Here is a 24,803-nt window from a genome sequence, read left to right on the forward strand (position 1 = left end):
TAAAAGACACTGTTAGTAAAGTTAACATTAGGCCTATTGATTTCACTGAAACTGACCATTGTTAGAAGTTAGAACTGACCACTGAAAGATTTAGTTGGATAAAGTGTGAATACAATAACTTATCCATGTAAATTAAGCAACAAACAGGCAACTCGGTATCACACCAAAAACCGCTTTCAATAGCCTACTTACAATTTAATATACACACAAATCTAAGCTTTAAAGCGAGATTATTTCACATAATTGATATAGTTCATTTTTATAAAGTCTACAGCGCACAGGCATCCATGAAATGATGGAAAAATACTTCAATTAAAATTGATACAAAATTTATAGTTTTCTTAGGCTTACCAGAGCTTCAAGCACGAAATAACAGGGCAGCAAAGCAAAACACACTATCCTGAAACGACAGACGTTCACACCTGAAAGCTATTTTAATATGCAATATACTATTATAAAAACTTATTATCTCACCTGCTGCCATCGCCTATACAATGTATTAAGTCGCTAAAGTTTTCAATGTTTTTATTAGCCGAATCAGTTCCTTGACAAACCAGATAAAATACTTATTAAAACCATTCAGTTTACGAGGAAAAGGACGTCTCCGAAGCTCTATTATAAAATTGAAGACTATCGCCAAACACGTCATGCGATTTGTAGGTCAATCAGGACGAACGTTTCCTACCTCTTAAGCCTAACCGTAAAACTTAGAAGCATGATAGCAAATTAATGCGGGAATTCGCTTAACCTCTCGCAAAAAAAAATTATATTTTTACACTCACATGCCTAGAAACCTGAAGGCTAAGCCGGAGTTCAGCTGAATCCTCTGCATCGCTCGACAGATTTGCCATATATTTTGTTACATGTGTGCCGTTGCGTGATACTTGTTACATATTTATGCTATTTTTTAAGGTAAAAACATAGAAAATGGCGGGCAAGAAGATTTTAGAATGCTCTGTTATTGGAGAATATAAACTAAATAGTTCTTCGGTCGCCATGAGTTTAGATTCTACCGGAGAAATTGTACTGCTTGCATCGAAGAATGCTTTTAAAGTAGTTAGCCTCTCAATTCCTAACCGTCCTCATAAACAAACACGTAAAAATATTAAATGGGAAGTAACTGCTGCTCAATGGAATCCCCACACATGCAATAAAGAAACATTTGTTGTCACCCGAAACACCCATGTGGAGCTACATTCATTTTCCGATGGTAAACTTGTGAATTTGTCAACCTTTTCTTCTCACACTCGAGCCATCAATGACTTGGATTGGTCTCCATTTAACAGCAACTTACTTTTAACGTGTAGTGCAAATGGGCATACTTTACTGTGGGATACAAGAATGAACAATTCTCCACCAGAGATGTTTGACACATCACAAATGTGCAGTGCTTCTCAAGTAAAATGGAATAAGGTATGCTCATCTACTTCGTTTAACAGAATAAATGTCACATTGCTTATTTACCACAAAACCATGTGCCATGTTAAAAGCAAGGCAAAGCCTAGATGCCATCAAAATCATCTAAGTTGTGCATTATTTCAATACAATTTTGAAATAATGTGTTAGATCAAAAATATATTACACTAGTAATGCGTGAATCATAATAAGTTTCTCATTTTTTTCATTTTACATTTTCTAATTTTAAGATCATCAGTTGTTTATAATTTGGCTTAATAAATATAATCACAGAACAATGTGTACTTTTCCGAGCCATCCATTTAAGTTACAGTTTGAATATATATATATATGTATGTATATGTATATATATATATGTATATATATGTATGTATATGTATGTATATATATATATGTATATATATATAGGCCTATGTTGGTGAGCTTCATCTCATGTTTCTGTTCAAGAGTTCACCTTTTACTTAGGCCTATACGTAATAATATTCTCCTTCTAAACGGATGTTTCGGTGCTGTGTTATTATTAGGCTTACTACGTATTACTTACTACTAAGCTACGAACGCATTGTCTTGCTGTACTAAGCAGCTACCTGTTCTATAGGTAGAAGAATCTATATTTGCGACAAGCCAAGATCGCGACATCAGAATTTGGGACATTCGGAAAAAGGACAGACCCATATATATTTCTGGCCACTTTAAAAAAATTCATGGACTAGATTGGAGTACTCACAATGGAAATGTTTTGGCAACGGCGAGTGAAGATGAAACTGTGAAATTTTGGGATTACAAATCAGCTCCTCCTCATCATAACATTGGCGATTTAAAGTCACGAACCCACTCTCCCATGTGGAAGGCAAGGTTTGCGCCTTTTGAGAACAGTTTAGTAACTATTGATGTGTCACAGCTAAGGAACAAAGGTGAAAACTGTCTCACACTTTGGAACATAACAGATTTCAAGTCTCCCGAGCCTCAGCTAACATTCTATGGACAAAAAGATGTTGTCACAGAGTTTCAATGGAGAAAAGTTTTAGGAGGTAAATTTTATCATCGCTAGTACGTTTGCAGACCCGTGTGCTGAGAGAGATTATCATGTGTAATAACTTTGTGTATAATTATTACAAAATTTGGTAAGGTGACTGCGTGCCGCAGATCTTAACGTGTCAGTACATGAAGCTAAATATCTGAGTTCAATTTCTGTACCATGAATTTTCCCCCATCCTCTAATCGTGGCTTCTGACAGACGGACAAACACAGCTCTTATTATAGTAAATATTACACTATTGCAATATCTGACTAATTAATTGCGATGTGGCTACTAGTAATACATGATTGCTACTATCATTATGCTGCCGCTATACTGTTTCAACTAAGAGCTCGCAACTTTTTCTACTACTACTGTCACCACCCTGACAGCCAGATGGACCATGATAAATTGTCAGGTGTAATAGCTAACTGCATAATTATTCCAACTGCTGCAAGGTGCCCCAAGTCTTTTATTAAGCCGAAGCCAGAAACTGCAAGTTTGAATCTTGTGAAAGGCAGTCAGTTTCCTAACTGCTAAATGTGGCTTTATACTGATGCATATGGCTCTTTTTATCATTAAGATTAGCATGTGTTCCCTAGACTGGGAATACCTAATCCTACATTGATATCTATTTTATCTCGCTCCAGCAGAGATGGTGTGATAAAATATAATTTATCATTGTATGTTGACACACCATAAGTAATCGTTTAAGTTTGCGCATAGACTGAGTTATTCTTCACACGTCTTTTGACGATATGCAATTGACAAGGTTATTACTTTTGTTGATTAGAGAATGACCGGCAGCGGATTAAAATAAACATTTAGAAAAAACCAATTGAGTTTGTTATACGCTGAACATTTGGTTACCTTAACTTACAGGTATTAAGTAATTTATAAAGATTGTGGGCTATGTTTTTGATGATAAAGTTGGTGTTGTAATACATGTAATGTCTTGCGGTTCAATATTTGCAAAACTAGAAATCCCACCATTGATGCGGTTAAATCGTTTGTATATAAAATTTACCCCCTGCCAAAGTCCTTTACATCACAAACAGAGCCTCTAATAGTACCTTATATGGATGTCCAAAATATTTCCATTTCTAATGGTAGTACTGACTTGGAATGGTAGTTACCATTGTCATTCTTTTGGTATAAAATCTGTTCCCACTAGTAACTTGATATTGGAACCTAATAACTTAGTGTGGGAAATACTAGTCATAGATGTCATCTGCTCATGGATTAACTTGGGGATGAGTAATCATAGAAATATTGAATTAGAGACAGAACCTTGATATAAAGCTCGACAAAAAGTTACCAGTAAACACCAAATATGCCAATACCTCAGTAGAAGTGTGTTGCTGTGGCTATAGAGTGTTATTCTGTTAACGGAATGTTTATTGTATGCTGTTTGTAACCTTCTTCTCCATTTGAGATTTTCAAAGCTAATTTTTTAGAAACCACAAATGCCAAAAGCCCTTCGGCTTTAAAGATAATCAGGCTTTTCAGCATTGCCTGCTTGTAGCATTTTTATCTTTGCTGTCACTATTTCTTAGGTTATAAAACGCTTTTTGTTACCACGGCTATTAAAACACCATTGTGCTCTAAACTGATCGATAAAAGGCGTTTACAGAATTTCTGTTCATACATTTATTTATGGTTTTGTTTTGCATATTTTTACATTTCTCAATCTACCAATAGTAAATAACACTATTTGAATAATAAAAAACTTTTATTTGGATGGAAAACAACTACTGTTTAACTATGTTGCGCGTCGTTTTCTTAATGAAAATTATGCAATAAAATTAGTAGCCTACTTCTATGCAGAGCTGCGACAAGCTGATATTTTCTAGTCTTTACTCAACATATATTTACTCAACATATACGTTCCGAAATGCGTGCTAGGATCTTTCAGTTTGGCTGAACTAGTGTAAGATATGCAAAAGTGTTTTGGTGATGAATTATAATAAACTGAACTTTGTGTAGGTTTTTAGATGGTAACTTGGTACATGCTCATTGAGCAAAGCTTGAATCTTCTTGTACAAGTATAATGGTATAACTATATGTTATGAAGCTCATTATTTAAACAGAAGCCAATGTTTCAAAAATAAAGCTTCGCATTTGGATTGTCATTAGTTCCCCTTCATTTGTATGCTATAAATCTCAGGATACTAAGCTAAGAATCACATTTAACGGTGCAGGAGCTTCTTAAGCCTGACCAGCCAGTTAAGGAGTTATCATCTCTTTCTCGGCTAGATTTGTCTTCACAATCATGAAAAGACAACTTTGTAGCAAACCAACTACATCTTTTTAATAAACTATGTTCTCCGTGGCCTGTAAATGCATTAACGTCTCGCTCAGTAGTGATACAAAACCAAATTCATAGATTACAGGCTTTTTTTTTATAACAGATGACAAATTAACTGTTTTTTTTTTTTTACGATTTTCCATGCTTTCCATTTCACTTTTCTCATTGTCAATAGTAGTCACTGGGATTGTATGAAAGGTTGACTATCCTTGACTGTACTTTATTAAGTAGGGATGAAAAAAATTAAATTATCTCGCCATTTACATTGTTATGTTAAAGGTTGATTTGCAACAAAATTCACATTGCAGTTATTTGGTATCAAAATATTCACCATGTCTTACTCTGCTGTGTGGTAGGTGCAAAATATGTGGAGATGTGATTACAAGTTCCTAAAAGCTCAAAAACGAAAAGCCGCCGTAGATTGGAATCGGTTTATTTCTCTGACATCTTCATTACATTTGGTTATTGTTTTGTCACATGATGTTCTCACGTGAATTGGAAGGCCAATAAAAGGCTCAATATAAAACTTGTCGTAGCACTAGTTTATGACAAACACTTCGGGTTTTACCGAAGACCCCGTATCAAATATAGATGCTCGCTACTTTACAATTTTGTTTTGACTTGGTCTAATCGTATAGTCGTAATCTGATCATGTGACCCAATACTTCGCAAATAATTTCTGCAGCGATTTTCGATTATCACAGGTGACCAGCAGGCTCGTCATGATTATCAGACAATGATATGTACTCCTTCCAGCTACGGTTAAAAAAGTAAACATATTTTTACGGTAAGTTATAAGATATCAGGGCTAAAAGTGACAGCATTACAATGACGATAAAATAGACACGTAAGAACGATTTACATGGTTTTATTGAATGCGTGAAGTATATTTGTGAAAATATTTCGACGAACGAGGTTGAATGAAAGTGTAAACAGAAGCCATATTGTACAACTACATCCCATTTGAGCCGTTTTGGAAAGAGATTCTAATCTACGGCGGTTTTGTGATGGCTGCGATTAACTGTTCGTTTTTTAGTTTTTAGGAGCTTGTAATCACATTCCCACATATTTTGCACCTACAACACAGCAGAGTAAGAGTAAGACGTGATGAATCTTTTGATACCAAATAACTGTAATGTGAATTTTGTTGCATGTCAACCTTTAAGCACATTGATGACCACATCAAGTGTCTGGCTTATACTGATTGCAAAAAAGTTGGTTCAATTATGATGCTTGTCGTATGGGCATCACATGCTCAGCTATTGTTATAGTTTTCACACTTTTTAGGTGTTGTGTTTCTTACCTAACTTTACACGCCGTTTTCAAAGGTTTAGAAGTATAAAAAATTCAAGCTATGATGTCCAATACCATTTACCAGTTTTTGTTGACAAAAATCTAACAGCTAAGAAAGAACGTGTGAGCATGATCAAAACTGCGACTCTTTGAGTAGTAAAGCATGTTCACTTGTATATATATATTTTACTTTATTGGCAATAGAGTAATATAACAAACAAAAAACAAATAATATTGCATAATGTTATTGTTACCTAAATGGTTTCAACCTAAAGTTTTAAAAGCATCTAAATAAAAATGCGTTGTGTATTACCAGTTCGTGAGGAAACATTTATTTCAAACTGAGTTTTCAGCATGTGTTGTCTGTTAATTCAATCTGTTTTCGATGGAAAAAACTTTGTTGATGTTAGGTGTGGTAAAACCTCATTGCACATTTTAGCTATGAAACCATAGTTTGTCTTAGTAGTTTTGTTTGCAAAATGTTGGCTGCTTAGATATCAATCAATGTTGAACTTGTAGGATTTGTTGACCAAAATTGCTGGCAGTACAACTTCCTCCTCTCCACAGTCGAATGCGTTTTTTTTTCTTTAGTCAATAATTGCTTTCATTCATATGCGAAGGCGCGTTTGTACTCTAATAGGTGCCTTCTGATTGGATAAGAACATATTGCCTCTACAAAGGTTGTTGACAGTGGAATTTGGCTGGTTGCCAGCAGTAGACACTCGGAATACGCCAGTTGCATTTAGTAGTCAAGCTCGTGTGTGTAGTGTTTTAGTACTACATGACAGGAAGTCTGCCATAGTTGGCTGGATACATGATCTGTTGTTGCCAATAGGCATTATTACTTTATACATACATCGGCTCATCTACTGCTGATCTATGTCTGGTAAGTTATGTCATTTGGTCTCTGCCAGTTCTTTGTGGTTCAGTTCCAGTTGTTGGCTTTTGTTTAGCAAAAAAGCACAAAAGTTTTATAGTGACAGACGGAAAAGGCTGTGCATACAGATGACCAGAAATAACTTGTTGAGATGTCATAAGTTGGCCAACATAATAAGTGATATTTCTTGCTCATTAAAGGTTTCATTTATCATTTAGAAAAACCAATAGAAGAATAGACTGGGTTGGACTTGAACATCTGTTTATGCCATGGCTCGTAGTTGTTCTAGCAATGGCATGATCTGTATGCCATGACATTATTGATATCAGTAACACATTGTTCTTATCATATGCCGATCCTTGGATGCTATAGTTTTCTGAATTGAAACGGAATCGACAACACTCATCTTACAAACAATGGGAAACCATGTGTGCCTAACCTTTGCATCTCAGTGTGCACCTTCTGGTATACATCAAGCTATCTTGCTCTTAATATATTTATGGTGATACCCCTCATATGGAATTAACGCGTTCTGGAAGTTGTTTCGTTGTCTGAAACTTCTAAGTAGAGGTCGCTTTTACGCAATAAGCACAGTAATCAGTCCCAAGTTCTGTAAAATTGAGACATATGTTTCGTATCGCGTTATAAAATGTCTCAAAACCTGTAACAAGAATATAGATGATTGAGTTAAATTGGGTCATCCTTAATTCATAGATGTAAGCAAAAATAAACTAATTGTAACAAACAAAAATTTTCATTATAAAGAATAATTTAAAGAATAAAAATGGTCTGCATCGTCATCATCTTTGATATTTTTAGTTCACTTGCTTAAGTCATTTTGGTGTCTTGTTTTTTATTAGCGTGGATCCGATGATCTTTGCTTTTGTCAGCTTTTAGTAACTTTTTAGTTTTCATTCAAAAGTGTTCAAAACCGACATCATCACAGTGATCCAAAGCCTGAATTGTGAACACTCTATTTTGTGGTTTTTCTCTGCGTATTCATACGTTTCATGAAATGCTCCTACGATTTCCTTTAATGTAAAAACTTGTCATCTATGATGCTTTCCGCCTTGGCTACATTCCTCATGTGGCACATTCGTTCCTACTCCTTTGGCTCTTCCGTCGTAAGATTCTCGCTGTGTTCCTATATTGTATCTTCGATGTCCTCATCATTTACCTTTAGCTCCAGGGCCAGAAATTCCCTCAATATCTAGCTAACCTTTGCTGACCATCTTTAACTAATTGATATATCATGGGGTTACACCTTTGAGCCAGAGATTTCTTTAGACAGTTGAAAGGCTTATCGGTCAATTTTTTTTGGTTATTTCATATTTCGAAATATCTTCCGTGATAGGGTGTAACATTTTTCAAAGAGACATTTTGTAACTTGAAGCTTTTGTATAGAGGCTTTGTAAGTAGAGGTCTATACATCTATAGGATATTCCACTTTCTTATCATGTTCTGCCATGTTATTGTCATTCTCGTCTTGCTTTTTTTAGCAAATAGGCCTCTCAATTTTTGCATCCTTTCTTATAATTTGCTATTCTTAATGATACAAGAAAAACCTTGTGGATGGTAGGACTAAATTGAAACAGTTGTCATGTCAACACACTCTGGCACATATGCTTTTTGTTAGAAAATAGCTGCTTTATTACAGCTGCTATAGGTGGAAAAAGCCAGTTTGTACCCATTAAAAAAAAATTTGACAGAGAATTCCAAATTTTTTACTTTATACTCGTCTAACAATGAATATTTCTACTTCTAGAGGATTAACTTTATATATAAGATGGTCTTTACCTCCGGTCTACCAAAAAAAATTCATCTCATTCAAGTCAGGCGTAACATGAGAATTTTACACTTCGAAGCCATAATCTAATTCTATTATCGGGCAAAGTTGGTGGCATTCTTAAAAAAATCTCATGAATTTGACAACTTTTGATTTTAACCATTACACACAGATAGACAGTACAAATCTGTATTAAGTGTCCATATATATAATGCGAATGCTCAATCTCCCTAGTCTCTGGCAGGAGAGCTGAGCTCGAGTAGGCAATATAACCTACTTGAGTAAACCAGGGTGAAGAAACAGTTTTATAGGCCAATATATATCAGAAGGTAGAACATATGAATCCCGTTAAAGACCAATTTGTTCAAAATTTTAACAGATTTTGTCATAAAGTATCAGTATCTTCCTATCATTTGCGATTGTTTTTGATGTTTGAGGTAATCTGACTGCCAGGATATTTTAAGATTAGAATCGACAAAACTTGATCGCTGCTGAAGCGCTCATAAACAAAATATGTACGCAGTGACATCACTAGTTGTTATCGTTGCTATAGTTAATATCAGCTATTACGCTCAAGTTGCAGCATTATGCATCTCTGTTTTGGCGATCTCTTCAGCCTGGTTTCCATATACGGCGAAATCACCGCAGGCTATTAGCGGTGAAATGGGAACCTACGCGCTGTTTACCGCCGGTAGTTGCCGGCGGTAACGGAAGAGTGTACGGCTGTTCAAATTTTGCGAAAGGCCACAGGCAAAACCTTCCCGAAATGCACTGTACAGGTAAAAGTCACCATTAAAAAAATGGAATGGCGATCGGAAATTTTATTTGATTACGCGATTATGTTTAGCGGTTCAGCTTATATGTGAACAGATGCCGCCGAGCCTAGCGTCGCAAGTGTTTTGCTGCGCAAGTTACTGCCGGAGTCTCGCAATCGATATGGGAACCAGGCTTTTGCAACTATAGGCATTATAATCACACTTTGTCTTGATCTGAATGTCTTTAACCATGGTCAAGTTTTGTCAATTTTAATCTTGAAACATCTTGGCAGTCCGATTACCTCAAATATCAAAAACAATGATAGAAAAATACTGATACTTTCTGATAAAATCAATTGAAATTTTGTGCAAGTTGATATTCAACACACCACTCCAACAGTATTTAGTCAAAGAAAAATCGACTGCCCAGGTTTGCACGAGATCGATAATAAGCTTGGAATACTAGCAAGTATTATTCTTGAAACAACCAAAAAACCTATTTTTTTGCACAATATTTTTTTTGCACAAGCACAATATTTTTAGAAGCTGACATGTACATAACTTTTCTAGCATATAAAATAGGATTTTTACCCGTCTGTTATGAATAAAAGATAAATCCTTGATTCCTGTGTCCATACTGTCGATACTTTAGTTTTGCGTAAAATGACTTCTAGAATTAAAAATCAGTTTGAACAAATGTTATATCCTTTTACAAAGTCAGTGTTTAAAAATTTTATAGAGTCAGTTGCTTTTTTAGGACTCCATATATGCTGTTACGGCATTTTTTTTAAACATAAAAGTTTTTCAAATGGCTACGATCCAGTTATGTTCAAACAGCGGAGAAATTGTTTAGTAGTAAATTGTAATAGTTTTCATCTTATTGTTGAAGGTAGGATGGGCTTTTACAATAAAGCTGTTTTTATGAATCTCAAAATAAATGGAAATATCTTTCGGTTTTGTGGTGTCAATTATTCGTCGACTATGTGGGGCATAAACTGATGACATCGCCGATGCAATGTGAATATGTCTGCTGAGGCAATGCAGACATGTCGTGAAACATTGCAGCTGTCGAATTTTCGCGATATTTGGACAAGCATCAATGACAGCCTGCGCAATCACATTGGCGATGGTGATTGGCCTAATCTATATTTCCGTACACGATAGTTGCTGTGGAACCAGTTCATCGTTTCAGTGACCCCACTGTGTAATGAAAATGCTCTCACCAACTATTCACTGATGTGAATGTCAATGGTTTGTGGTAGTCTGAGCAATGTTACCACAATTTATTACTGATGTATTGTGGCATTGGTGCCGACGTATTGCGTTTGAGTGCGAACCAATCGTTAGAATGAATAGCTTTAGTACTAATTGTGTAGACAACTCTTACCATTAGCACATCATGCCCCACTTGCCATTTTACCAATCCTTCATTTTTTGTGACGTCATTTTATCGTTGTCTGCCATCTTTATAGACAACTTTTATCATTAAAACACAAAGCTTTCGCAACGAATTTTGAAAATGATGCTTTTGTATGCAATTTTTTTTGTATTATAGTATCAAAACCACACCAACAAATGCTATTAAATAAAAGAATAACGATCGTTTTCTACAAATATGGCGGCTTTTTCATGAACGAGTGGATGTGCAAACGGCTTGATGACGTCAACAAAAACGATGGATATAGTAGGTTGCATGGAATCTGTTATTTGTGCACCCATGATAGGTGGCCCATTGAACAACTGTAATTAACTGTTACCATTCCTCACAAGAGTCAAGTTTGCAGTATTTGTGCTGTAGCTGTATCACAGAGGTGACGGCAAAAGTGAGTGTTAAATTAGTAGTTATGTATGGCTATACCTTTGGAGTGATGTCCCACTTTTACATCTGATGTATGATTTAGACATGGCTTGTGTGTTCATACTCATGGCCTAGTTCTGAAACTGAGAGTTAAGTAACCTTCTAGATAGGTCTGGGCTAAAACAGTTCACAGTGGCTATACGCAACAGTTTCCTGTTGTGTCACTGTGATACATGGTATTTCAATTTGCTACTTCCTATGCAGGCTGATTCACAATCTTAACTACAAGAATGGCCGCTATGCAACCTATGATAGGTTTCTCATCAAGTAACATAACTTCAAACATTACTTTATTGCATTCCAGTCTAGTGAATGAATATTTAATTCAGCGCCACCTTTGGGATGTCATAATATCCTTTGTGAAGGCTTACGCTAGAAAGCTACGAGCACCGATTGGCAATTGTCCAACTATTGTCGATAGTTCTCACCATATCGTTTGATGATAAGTATTAGTGTTACCTGAATAAATCTTCCTAAGGTTTCCATGTATTGTTGAAGATAACCAGATCTATTCTGTATAGTGTAATAGCCGCAGTTAGCACTCCAGCGCGTATGACTCGCTAGTAGGTTAATGACCTTTTCTCAGACTTGGCTATTGGCCAAAAGATAAACTGGTCTGGTTGAAGTGCTTAATTGGCGCCTCGCCAGATAGCTAGTTTCTGCTTAGTAATCCCTTTGCTATAGTTTGGCTTAGCAATAACTACTAGAATGCAGGTGGGCGGGTTCAAGATGAGCTGGTTTACTGATTTTTAAAATGCTCCTTGGGTTGGTATATTAGGTTAAATCTATTAAAGCATTTCCATGTACTGATATTCTTTGAGATTTGAAAATATAACAAATAATTGACATGTTGATTTCTACTTCAAAAATGATTCATTGGAGTGTGGTTTTCAGTTTTGGTTATTTTAATTAAGTATATGGTCATATGAAAATGTTTCTGGTATGGCAACAGTTGTCTAATTATTTTTCTATATCAAAAAGTTGATTGAGAGAAATGTTAATGTATTTATTTTTAGAGTACTCACTGCCGCTCACCTTTGAAATGTCTTATGGCATAATCCTTATCATGCACTTGAGCAATTGAAAAATCTCTGGCTAGAGAAAATATTTTTGGTGGTGCAGACAACTTCACTTTTTGAGCTACACATAATAATAGTTGCGATTATCAAATATTTGAAACTGCATAGTGTCTGGGTAACACATTGTATGAACAGTAAAATTTATCAGCTAATTGTAGTTCAACCTTTTGAAGTTGCTAGCTTGGTTGATTTGTGAATTATTTGTTGCTGTTTGATAGGTCATTGACTGAATACAATTTGAGATAATGTACCACACCCCTAGTTTTTGACCATTGGCTAGTGTTATTTTTGTCATTAGGCTGACAGCTTCTCAAGCTATGGTAATTTGTGTATTTTTAAAGTAGGCTAATGTCATTTTTCCAAATGTTGCAACTGTTTATATTTTGTCTAGCCAAGCAACTCCCTGTTGGGTAATTTAGCTTTTTGTTCTTCTTGAGTAAAACTGTTGGTAATAGACAGTTTTTCTTGATTACAATACCTGAATCACAATTATTAGCCTAGTAATCTGATTCTTCATTGATTTACAGTATAAAATTGCAGCCGCTGTTTGATAAAGGTTTCTGCACCGCAACAAACAAACAAAAATCTGTCTGTTCATTTCAACAGTGGTGTCTAAAATAATAACTATGCTATCCCATGGGAAGCGATACTCTTGACATAGTCGTTTGGCAATAAATGGCTATATTCTCCATCAATTTTGTTTGTCCATTATCTCTACTCAATCTTTCAATTGGTAGGTCCACAATGTTTCTGTCAAAAGTTAACCTTAACAATTCTAGGCTTACAAGCGTAATGTACCGGTAACATTGCGTTAATAATTGACCCGCACCGTTTTATTTTTGTTTTACCGTAATTCCAATGCATGTAATGACGTTTTATGCTACACGATTTGTAGAGACATGGTTCGAAGTCAAACCTCTTCAGAAAACGGCTCATCTTAGGCCTGTGCATACGAATATTACATTACGCAATATGCGATTAGTTTAATCTTGGCATGAATTTTGCCAATGAATTTTGTTACGCTTGAAGTATCTCGGTGGTATACATATTCTCTCAATGATTGGAGAGTGGAAGTTATTGCAAACGATAAGGGTCATGTGATAGCAATAGACTTATTTTCAGGTTTCATGTCTGTATGATTCTTCAGCCACCCATGTAAAAGTTTTTCATTAAGCATCTATCAAAACGGTGTGGTTTTCTCTTCCACATACTCGTTTCAAGGATGTCGTATTGAAACAGTAATTACTCCATCGATTAGATTATCGTCCGTTGGCAAATCCAATAAAAGCATTTTTAGTATTCACTGAATATATACGTGTTATATGACAAGCAGTTGGTTATCCTAGCCTACAAACCTTAACTATATGCAAAGACCTCACGCTATCATTTCTAATGATGTATCAAATGGCTTTAGGTTGCTCACTGCCAACGAGACTCTACTACTCAGATAACGGGTACCATCATTTAGCCCAGTGTTAACATAACTACTATAACTCTTTCACAAATATGAAGCGTATGCAATGGAATCTAAATCCCATATGCATACCCATCCCTTACACTAAGAAGCTGGACCCATCCTTACTCAACCAATCATGCTGCATTGTTGAAAATTTGGTTTTACCACACACATAAAAGATAAGTTCTGCCTTACACATGCTATTAGCCCATTCCAACATTTTTCCCTGAATTTCTCATATCTTCAATACAGTAATCTCCCTACATTGAGGCTCTGATCGCTGTAGTGCCTTTGCTGTACCGCAGGTTTGTGGTGTCCTTTATTTTGGCTATGTGTATAGCAATATACTGTCAATCTCATCGCAAAGGCTATAATGGGACTACACCAGTGGTTCCCAACTACCTCGGAGCCATGGACCCCCTGAGCTTCTTATCTAAAAGTCATGGACCCCTTTATAAACATCATAATATATGGTGTTTATAACAATGCATTTTAAACTGGCGTACATTATAAATTAGAATAATATAAGAGTCAATAGATTTGACATGTTTTTTATTTATTTACTTATATAAAGCAATGCTACACTAAATTGCTTTGACGGTTAATGTTCAGTAGTCAGTTTGTTAGTGGGATGGATTGTACTTCTTATTTTTCACCAAATTCTTAATCTTTGTGGAAATGGTTGACAAAGTGCATCACATGTCGTCTTCCAGTCCCAGTCGGTTTTGTTTTGATTTGAGATCAACCATGGAGGAGAAAGCGGACTCGCATAAGTATGTAGACACAAATGAGAGCAGAGTTCGAAGGGCGTGTTTGGCTGTCTGTGGATATGGATGAATCATGGAAGGCCAAATTTCTTCAATGGTTTTATCTTCATAAACATTTTTGGTTATTTTACAGATCTGCTGGTTTCATTTTGTTGTCAAATAAATATAATTGCCAAATATTGTCACAATTATGATCAGTCAGCTGCCATTAACAAGCATTCATCCCATGACCAAACGAGCGGAGCGAAGTTTGAGAGTTTTTATGATAAATGCATGTGCACACAACTTATGAAAATTATTCATCAACAATGTCGCAAACCCTTGCATCAACAAATTTAACCATTTGTTTGTAGAGTCGTTTAAGTATAATAACGATACAAAACACATACAAACCTATTTAAATATATTACCAAGTCTTTGAAAAGCGTCGACAGTATCTTAAAACTTACCCATTTGATCGGATTATACATAAATAGACAAATTAATTCGGCCAAAAATCGCCACAAAACGCTTGGAAAGCTTGGTTTAATAATAGTTAAGACCGGCCTACGATACGCCAATAAATCCGTGCGACAGATAGTAGAACTATTTAGCAGTGGGCATTTCACGAGAAAAATGTGCTCATTTCACCAGTCTATAGCATCGTTTACTTGTAATCGAATTTATCCGAAGGTTTCTGTAATAAACGTAGACCATTTGAGGCGCAGACCGATTTACAGGTACGAAATTGTGGTACACAGTTTATCAACCTATGTTTTTTGTCCAATTACCGAAGGTTTCATTAAATTATTTAAAACGCTAGCCGAAATTCTTTACAACTTTTTCACAAGCTAGGGCCGAACTACAATGTCCCTTTATGACGAGAACATTTTTTTATTTTTCTCCAATTTGCAGAAAACTTCCAGATGCTTGAACGCTCATACTTGCTTTCTGTTAAAGATCGCTATCAAAACCATCCTACATTCAACACAACCAACTTTCAAACTGTGTATAGTACACAGTAGCTTGCCATTTTACTTCTAATTTTGCATTTCAGAGTTATAATAAACATATTTCCTTATTGTTGTTGTTAAATTACATTCATTACAGTAGGTTAGGCCTACAGCTTTAATTAATGTTTATTTTATTGTTGTAAAACATAGGTTTGAGATAGTAGTAGATTAGGTATGATTTTTTGTGTGATTAGGTGTGATTTATTGTTGTAAAACATACTTTTTGACAACTTCTTTTTCAACAACCAGCACTGCCATTTCTTTTTTCCAATATCACTTATTCCATTATCAGGCCGTGGGCTGTATGACAGGGGAATTTCTAGTGATATTAATAGTCGCCATTGTGAAATGACCCAAATTTGGTTTTACATTTAGATTTTGAGTATGAAAACTACACTGCACAGCTTTGCCGCTGTCCCATCTTATTGGCCGGGTCGAACAATGGGACAACGACAAAAGACTTTGCCATTTGCAGGTGGAAAAATATTAATTAAAAACTAGGGAAAAAAAGGCCGTTGTTCGGGTGATTCCGGGTAAATTATATTTAAATTTAAGCATATACTAAGACCCCTACCAATCTGAAAATTGGTAAAAATAAATAAGTTGAAATGTTTTATTTTCCATTGATCTTAGTATATTGCTGAAATTGAAGAGGGAAAGAGAGAATTACGTGTTTGCTGATTACAGGTTGTGTTGTTTTGTACTACTACCCAGAAATCAGGTACTATCCAGCGATTGACGCACATTGGTGATAAAAGTCTAGACCCAAAAACCTAACAAGACAATGCGACCACCCCGCGGGAATTGCATTAGCCCCAAAACCCAGGCTAGCACAATCCCAACATATTTCGATCATTAAACCCCGCCCATATGATAGCCGTCGCCTATCCTTTTAGGGTTTTATATCATTGATCCAACCACTGTGACAGAAATAGCCGTAAACATCTATCTAAAAACACCAATACTGGCACCAGCTTGTGGACCCCCTCAAAACCTCCTGTGGACCCCTAAGGGTCCATGGACCAATAGTTGGGAACCACTGGACCACACGGTCTCTTTACATAAAAGGCCTCTAGATATGAGCTAGTTGATATCAGCAATAAAATAAAAAATTCCAATCTCAACTCTTGACTACTTTATAAACTATTGAATGAAATGTGATCATCCCCATCCACAGAAAATCACCAATAAGCACTTTTCATCATTTTGCTATCTTGATTCTGATGGCTCAACAATATTTAGCATAGACTTTGCCTCTCTGATTCTTACCTCCATTCTGAATCTTTTCCATTCAGTTCTCACGAATTTCAGTATTATATCTACAATGTGCAGTATAAGTATGCCACGTCTACAAGGACATTTACATGTACATGTATGTTCAGTAATTACAAATATTTAGAAAGCAGTTTGTGTCTTGAACTGTTGAAATTATGACTTCATACCTGAGAAAGTCTAGTTAGTAGTTTGCGAAAAATTCCCATTTTGTGGGTAAGTCTGAAATGCAGCCCCCAGAAAGTAGGAGGATTACTGCGGTTGGTGTTTGCTTATTCTCTGTATTTTACCTGATGAATCAACCGCCTGTTAAAGTGTTGGATTTTGAAGCATTAGCCTTTCAACTGTATAACTGTATAACTGTTTGCCTATGTACTCTATTACTTAACCATGCTGTACGAGGAGAGATTGAAAATTAAGGATAAAATAGAGGGAAGGGCAGTAATGCGAGTGATAGGCAAACACTTGACATGTTTCATAAATTGCTTGTCATTTACACAAAAAAAGGGACGGTCATGAGTGATACTACATTTGTGTATATTCCCATATTTAAATAATTGCTTGTTCATCAAAATCGATGGTTTAATATTTCTGCTCTGTAGAAGAGCCAAATTAGTGGAGCAGCAGCCTACCATAAAGTGCTCAAAAAAAGTGATTTATTTTATATTAGGATGGACAATATGCTGAAATAATGTTCTAGACCAGAAATTTATGCTGATTCTGAATATCTAGTTTCTACACTTCTAAACTAGCCACCAGACTAATTATAATGTATTACGTGATACAATAAATTAATAATATAATTTTTATAATTTACAAGTTCGACCAGTACAGAGCGGGACTGTGATACATCAAACTAGATCCAAATTTGTAGCTAATTTCAAATATCATATTTTGAGATTTCAAAAACGGATGGATTTAAATTTATATTACATAATATTATTATGTAAGTTATATGCATAACTTGAAGTATGTATTAAATATAATTGTGAATACCACTCAATTCCATGTGTTTTTGGACCAAAATTTGGAGCTTGTTCCGAGGATGTAATTGACAATTCTCTCAACTTACCACAACATTTTCATAATGTATTATGTAATACATGAATTTAATGATATAATTTCAAATTTTGCCAGTTTATCATTTTGGGAAGGCAAAGAGGTTGCAATACATCAATCAAGATCAGAATTTGTAGCATATTTCAGATTTAATATTTATATCTTTCCAAGTTGCATAGAGTTTAACATATACACAATATTATATAACCATTTATTTGGATGAACATCCTGTCTTACAGCGACATAAAATGTCTTTCATCACACCAGAAGGCGATGGGTCTGTGTCATCCATGTGATTTTGAGATTTCCATTATACAAATTCCAGCCATGATTAGTGGGTAGGGGTGGATCAATTGTTGGCTGCACAGCTCTACGCCATATGGCTGCTTGGTAACCAGCTCTCATTACATGCAGCCTCAATTCATCTTGGGTTGGATGAAGGTTAGCTTGGGAAATCCTTGAGGGCGAGCAATAAACCAAATATCTTGCTTCATTGACCTTTTCAGTTGTGTCAATATTATAAAGCCTGCATATGAGTTTCTCTATAGAGTGCTGAGTATCATCACTTACCTCAAACTCCAAGCCCAAAGAGCTTAATACATTGATGAACTCAGGGTTCTGATTGAGAAAATTCAGAAAGGATTTCTTTCCCTTTGAATAAAATGCGCTGATACTATCACAACCGCTGAGTGCATGTAGACCCAGAAGTGCCTGGTAGTAGGGCGGTGTTAGAATACCTGATACATTTCCAATGTGTATGTATCGCATTCGTTCTTTCTTCCCACAGAAGTAGTAGAATTGATCTGATGGAAGCTCATGTACGCAGTATATACGAATCATAAACACATCTGTATCTTGACACTTTATCATCACCGTACAGTTCGATCCTTTGTCTTCCATGATGGACATTATATGTGCTATCATTCTTGTGTCAGCTTCCTCATGGTCTGATGCTAGACTCACTATATTTTTGTTAACTGGTTTTCCCATCAATTTGAAAACTGATTTTGTTGCACTTGGAAGAAAATGCTATGTATACATCAAGATCCTGTTTGATCTGTGCACTGCTCCTCTTTACTCAAGAATGGCATAAAGTATTTCCGGTACGTTTCATTGTATGGATCTGATTCTCTGAAAGCATCAATATAAAAAGCAATGAAAAACTTTCACCAATGACCACAAAAAGCCCAGAATAATCAGTCTATTTGGCAAGGTAATGTGCCATTGCTAGATAGCTCTATTCTAAGATAATATAAGATATACAGTATATGTTCAAGTTAGATTGATTGCAGACAAACAAAATGGCTTACCTTTGTACGGCTGGCTGTGTTGTCCTAGTGTCTTGGCGGATGAATTCTCTGAAACATACTTTGTGATATCTCACTTCCATAGCTACCAAGTCAGGGTCCTGACCAATTAAATCCAATACCTTTTGTCCATCTGGCCGTCTTCTGGCGGAGTCAATCAGCAATCCTATAAAAAAGTGAATGCCAAAAATTTATGTTGTTTGGTTACTTTGGAAGTAATAGAGGGCTGAGTAGGTCGTCATAATTATGCAGCTTATTAGTAACAAGACTTGATGCATCACCTGCTGTCAAGGTTTGTGCTTTGACTAGCGTATCTCTTACAGTTTTCTTTCCCGATTTCTTCAACCATTTATCTTCTGACATGATGTACAACTGAGGTAAAAGAGGACCAGTTCCTCTAACAGTGCCAAATGACCTTGTTTTTTTTTGTGGTTGTCTAGAATAAACCCATGACACAAATAATCAGTCATTGTAACAGTGCATGACTATAACATGGACGGAAGTCACCAACATACCTGCCAACTCTCACGCATTGGGCGTGAGACTCACGCAATCACCCCAAAAAAAAATGAAAATACGTGAGATTTTTGCCCCAATTTCCACAATTTTACACATACTATCATTGATACATCAATTGCCCCAAAACCAAATCTCACGCATTGCCCCATTCTTGGGTTGGCAGGCCTGGTCACCAAACACCATGTAGACTTTCAAATAAGTTAACACAAATGGGGCACAAATGACATTGCTCTGCTCTTACTAAACTTGTAAAACAATGTGAACATAGAGATTTATTAATGATAAATATATAATTTATGTGTATCACAATGGCAATAAAAACAATGAGGAGCAACACTATTCAGTGCCCAGTGGTGAAATGGATTGATACCACAGTACCCACCTCTTCAGAGCTGACAGTATCCTCTGCTGATTTTCTCTTCGTATGTCTGGCCTCAGCTCTTTCCAAGAGTAACTTATTGCAGTATTTTTTGTGGCATGCATAGTGACAGACAAGGTTTGTGTGTGAGTCATGTTCAAGAATGTTTGCTGCAATTACTATGTTAAGTTCATCATCCAACTCGGTTCACTTCTGTGTGTACCCCTGAGCAGTTTTTCACTGCTGTGCTGTGACTCTAACCAAGGTTTCCCCACAATTTTTCCAAACAATGGAAGACACAATCCTTATCCTCCATGCTTTTTTAACTCTTAAATGTGAAAACTTGACTCATAGCAGTAATTTCAAACGGAAAAATACCAATTTTCCGAAATTTTAGGAGTTGTCCTCTCTCAAAATAAAATCGTCCTAGAACTTCTAAATGTGACCAGTTATAGGTGTAGAAACTATATAATTGAACTCAGCATAAAATTCTGGCCAAGAATCTGATCTTACTTTATTCTCCATATTTATATAAATAAGAGTGAAAGATAGCTCTAGGCTGCTTCTCCACTAAATATAGCACCAGCAGTAACCTGCGGGCATTGACATTTCAGTTGGCCAAGTGACAGTACCACCGAAGACAAGCGCTCGTGTCATTGGCCAGATATTTTGGGTCCTTGTTCTTAGCTAATCGAGAATTCATACAACTTTAGAGTAACCAGTCATAACCAGATTGTCAGTTCTGTTTTTTTATCTTAGGCTTGTTAGTTCCCACAGACTGTCTAGTTGTCTCCCACAATATTACATATACAGTCCTAAGCACAGCTTTTCACACATCACATTCAATCAGTTCAACTGCCTCTCAGTAAGATAAATAAACTTGAATTCATATGATTACCCTTTTCACTTTTGACTTTCTATGACTACATCGATGATCTTCATTGAAAATACAGAAGTACTTGATTTGAAGTGGATCTGGTAAAACAGCCAAATTCGGTGTCTTGGAGAGAAAGGTCTACATATATCTGATCTATGAGCATGTTTCTTATTGTATTAACTTTGGCATTAACTTTATAATGCAACTTCGAGACATATATGTATAATACCAGATATATGACAACCAGCTTTAACTCTTTCAAGGTGAAATGATGTTCCGCATTATGGGGAACTTGTGCAGATTCATTTTCCCAAAACAACAGAAATTCTAAATGTGATTTTAAGCTCTACTCACTATTGTGATATCCTGATTAGTTGAAATTTAATCTGTAACCTGTTCATCGTAATGTCATTTGTTCGTAAGAGTCAGGACCCTCATATCATGATCCTCCCAATTGATTGGATTAGATATTTCATGAATTTCTTGAGAGGCTATTGAGATGTTTTCTGTATGACAGAAAGAAGAAACATTTGTTTAATGTTCAATAAAAATAGTTTCTTAGTCTATAATAGGTACATCAAGTTGGTTTCAAATCCTTGGTTTTGGAATCATTGGTGATTGGTATCATTGGGTTGGGAAATAATCATGGCCTATTAATAACCACAACATCAACTTTCAGCATTAGATATCGCAAGACCGTCATTTCCCTTCCTCTCTCGCTATGGAATAGTCAGTGCACATAGGAATAGGGCTACACATATTTGTATGATTCGTAATCTGAATTCTTCATGTCAATCCTAAAGAGTCATGATCAGGTGTACTCATTCTTTCTAGATCTCTTATCAGGTTGAATTAGTACATCACTACTTGGTCTTTTCTCGGCGTTATGTTAGCTGGTTGGCTGTTACATTAAAGTGAAATATTGAGACCAAAGTCAGTCACCAGGTAAAATTTTCCTGTCCTACTCGCTACACATTTCTTTCTACTCGCTACACTCTGACTATAGAATAGTCAGAGACTTCCACTGTTAGTAGAACTCTTTAACTATGTCGAATTGACTATTCCAAATGGCTATTGAAGTGGAAATCACTGACTTACACTTCAATAGTTGGTCACTTCCACTGTTAAAGGTGTAACAAACTAACAGGTAACACATCTGCAGAGACATCTAGTTTCTTCCACGACCAGTTTTTATTTTAAAACTGTCACGCGTTGGGTCAACTATTACCATAAGTGTACTCTATAGCAATACAATAACTGTAATCTAGCGAGATACGAAGAAAGATTTGAAAAGTATATATCAAATAAGCAGTAATCAGTAAAGAGTTTTTGTTGTTATGTTACCTTGGAGATGCGCAAACAGAAGTATAGTCATGATGATGTAGAGGTGTGGAGATAGAGATACTCTAACATAAATTAGTTTAGGTTTAAAATAACTCGGCTTATATATTTTATGATTAGAGAATTTTTACGCTGTCTCGAAAAATTTTCTTTACTTTTTACTTTTCTTGCTCTTTCCAGTTTCTTTACTTTTGCTCACGAAATCGCGATGCTTCATGACAATGTCCTCCATTGAAAACTATTTTATTTTAGAGTCCAATTTTTGTTAGAATTTTGCTCGTGTTTTAAAAAATTGAATGATATGGCAATCACAGATATAGGTATGATTATACTATGGTATGTATTTAACATGTAAATATCCACTGTCTGGCTACTTCAAATATAACTATCATATTCTTTGCTGCAGACAACCAATATCAGCTGCTGACGTGGAGTAGAGACAATTACTTGAGGCTATGCAAATACGAAACATCATCATCGCCTAAGGTATGCTTCCATCGTATATAGGATTGAAGGAGAGAATGATGGAGTATTATACATACATATGAAATGTGGCTGTGATCTGTTCAGCCACAATTTTACTATAACATGTTATTCCTAGTTTAAAGTTATGGGTCATTAAAGGTCAGCTTATGCAAATATTTGTTATTTCACTATTTTTTTTCAAGTTTTAATCCTAATGAATCACACCTTGTTTTACAGAAATTTCAGAAATGTTATTGTCTACCTAGAAAAAACCAAATCTATTCTTAAAAGTTATTTTTGGTGAACCCGAAATGATCAACATGGCGGAGCTAGTATATTTTTATTTAGAAACAATGGAAATAGCTGATGATACCGAAAGCTTTGATTGAGTTGCATAGATAAGGTACAGCGTTGATAGAGACATTGGCTGGATATTGTGTTGAATGACTCAGCAGCAACAATTAATTTTTACAGGAGGTAATGCATGCAGAATTTGATGCCTTCTCCAGAATCTAAATGTGCATTGCTAGCAAATGGTCTACTGTGATTATATTGGAACATTATACATAACGGATATAGAGTTGGTTGGTCACTGTCGCCAAATATTAGTAAAAAACTGGCTCATGATAAAACTTGTCCGTTTGTTTGTGTAATTTCTTTATTGCATTAGTAGATACCTGAGTAAGTTACCAATTGAAATATAGGTTTGCACCTACTGTTTCACAAACTGGCTAAATATGTTAGATAGATTTCAATCAGTCGTGTACATGCATGAAGTTCTCATATGTTTCCTAATCTGAATTCTCTAAGCCAATCGTAAAGAACCATGATCAGATGTACTCATTCTAACTAAATATCTTATCAGGTTGGATTAATAGATCACTACTCGATCTTTTTTTGGGTTTTTTGGCTGTTACATTAAGGTGAAATATTGAGACCAATGTCAGTCACCAAGTACAGTTTTCCATTCCTACTCGCTACACATGACAATTCTATTATACATAGTGCTGTGGAAATATTTTACTCACTCATTTTAACACTAGGACCCTTACATTGTATACACAAGCATGCCCTCTGATCCTAGAGTGTATTAACAACTGTCAATAGACTGTGAAAGTACTTAGGATAGCACAACTCCTTCTAAACTGAATATCATATTGAAGCTTCAGATTTGTTGAACTAAATCAAACAAAAACAGAAATTAAATATAACAAATAGTTTTTTTCACACTTTCAATTACACGATGCTTTAAGGGTAACTGAAGACACATAATGGCTATATACACAGGACCTGATAGCATGTGTGTATTTTTAAGAATAAAAAACAAATAGTTTGGTGTAAAGGTACGGCCACACGTAACGATTTATTCATTCTATCTGACCGACATCACGAAATGAACGAATAATTTGGCCGAAATTCACAGAATTATCTTAGCTGAGCGCGTACACCGAAGTCGTCGACGAAACGCTTTTAATTGGCTAAACAATACTAACAGCTTTTAAAATTTACGTAGTCCGAAGCACATAAAGCAACATGCAAGAAAAATATTACGGCAACTTGCTATAGCAAATACGATGCAACTGACTTGATTGCGCTAAAGATGGCAACTCCTTCTACCACGAAACTTTTGCTGTTAAAAAGAAAATTGTTATTATTAAAAAAGAAACGATTTGTAGTCAGAGTGTCCGAATGATAAAAACCAACAATAGCACAATCTAAGCAGTTGCATTGTATGTACTGTGTTGAATTGCATGCACTTGTACTTTTATTTTGTGTCATCATATGTGTCTTGGACTATACTAATTGCAAAAGCTGCTAGAATCGTGTTCGCTAATAACTCGTTTAGCCAATTAAAAGCGTTTCGTCGACGAATTCGGTGTGCATGCACAGCTCAGACTATTCTGTTCATTTCGTGATTTCGGTCAGATTGAATGAATAATTCATTATGTGTGGCCGTACCTTAAAGCTCTAGTTGCTAAGGAGAAGATTTTTAGTTAGCT

General features: G+C 35.7%; 1 protein-coding gene across 4 annotated transcripts in view; it reads left to right on the forward strand.

Moving 5' to 3' along the window:
* Window positions 1-887: 887 nt before the first annotated feature.
* Window positions 888-24,803, forward strand: part of LOC137389918 (GATOR2 complex protein WDR59-like) — a 62,697-nt gene continuing 38,781 nt past the window's right edge. For 2 of the 4 annotated variants that reach the window (XM_068076098.1, XM_068076099.1), the window contains exons 1-3: window positions 888-1,413; window positions 2,015-2,447; window positions 22,745-22,824. In XM_068076098.1, coding sequence (XP_067932199.1) covers window positions 928-1,413; window positions 2,015-2,447; window positions 22,745-22,824 — 999 coding nt within the window. In that variant the 5' untranslated portion in view covers window positions 888-927. Of the gene's footprint in view, window positions 1,414-2,014; window positions 2,448-6,791; window positions 6,922-22,744; window positions 22,825-24,803 lie in introns of those variants that run through there. The other 2 variants (XM_068076100.1, XM_068076101.1) reach the window with 2 other exon arrangements.

This window comes from Watersipora subatra, chromosome 3 (assembly GCF_963576615.1).
Source record: "Watersipora subatra chromosome 3, tzWatSuba1.1, whole genome shotgun sequence".
NCBI lineage: Eukaryota > Metazoa > Bryozoa > Gymnolaemata > Cheilostomatida > Watersiporidae > Watersipora > Watersipora subatra.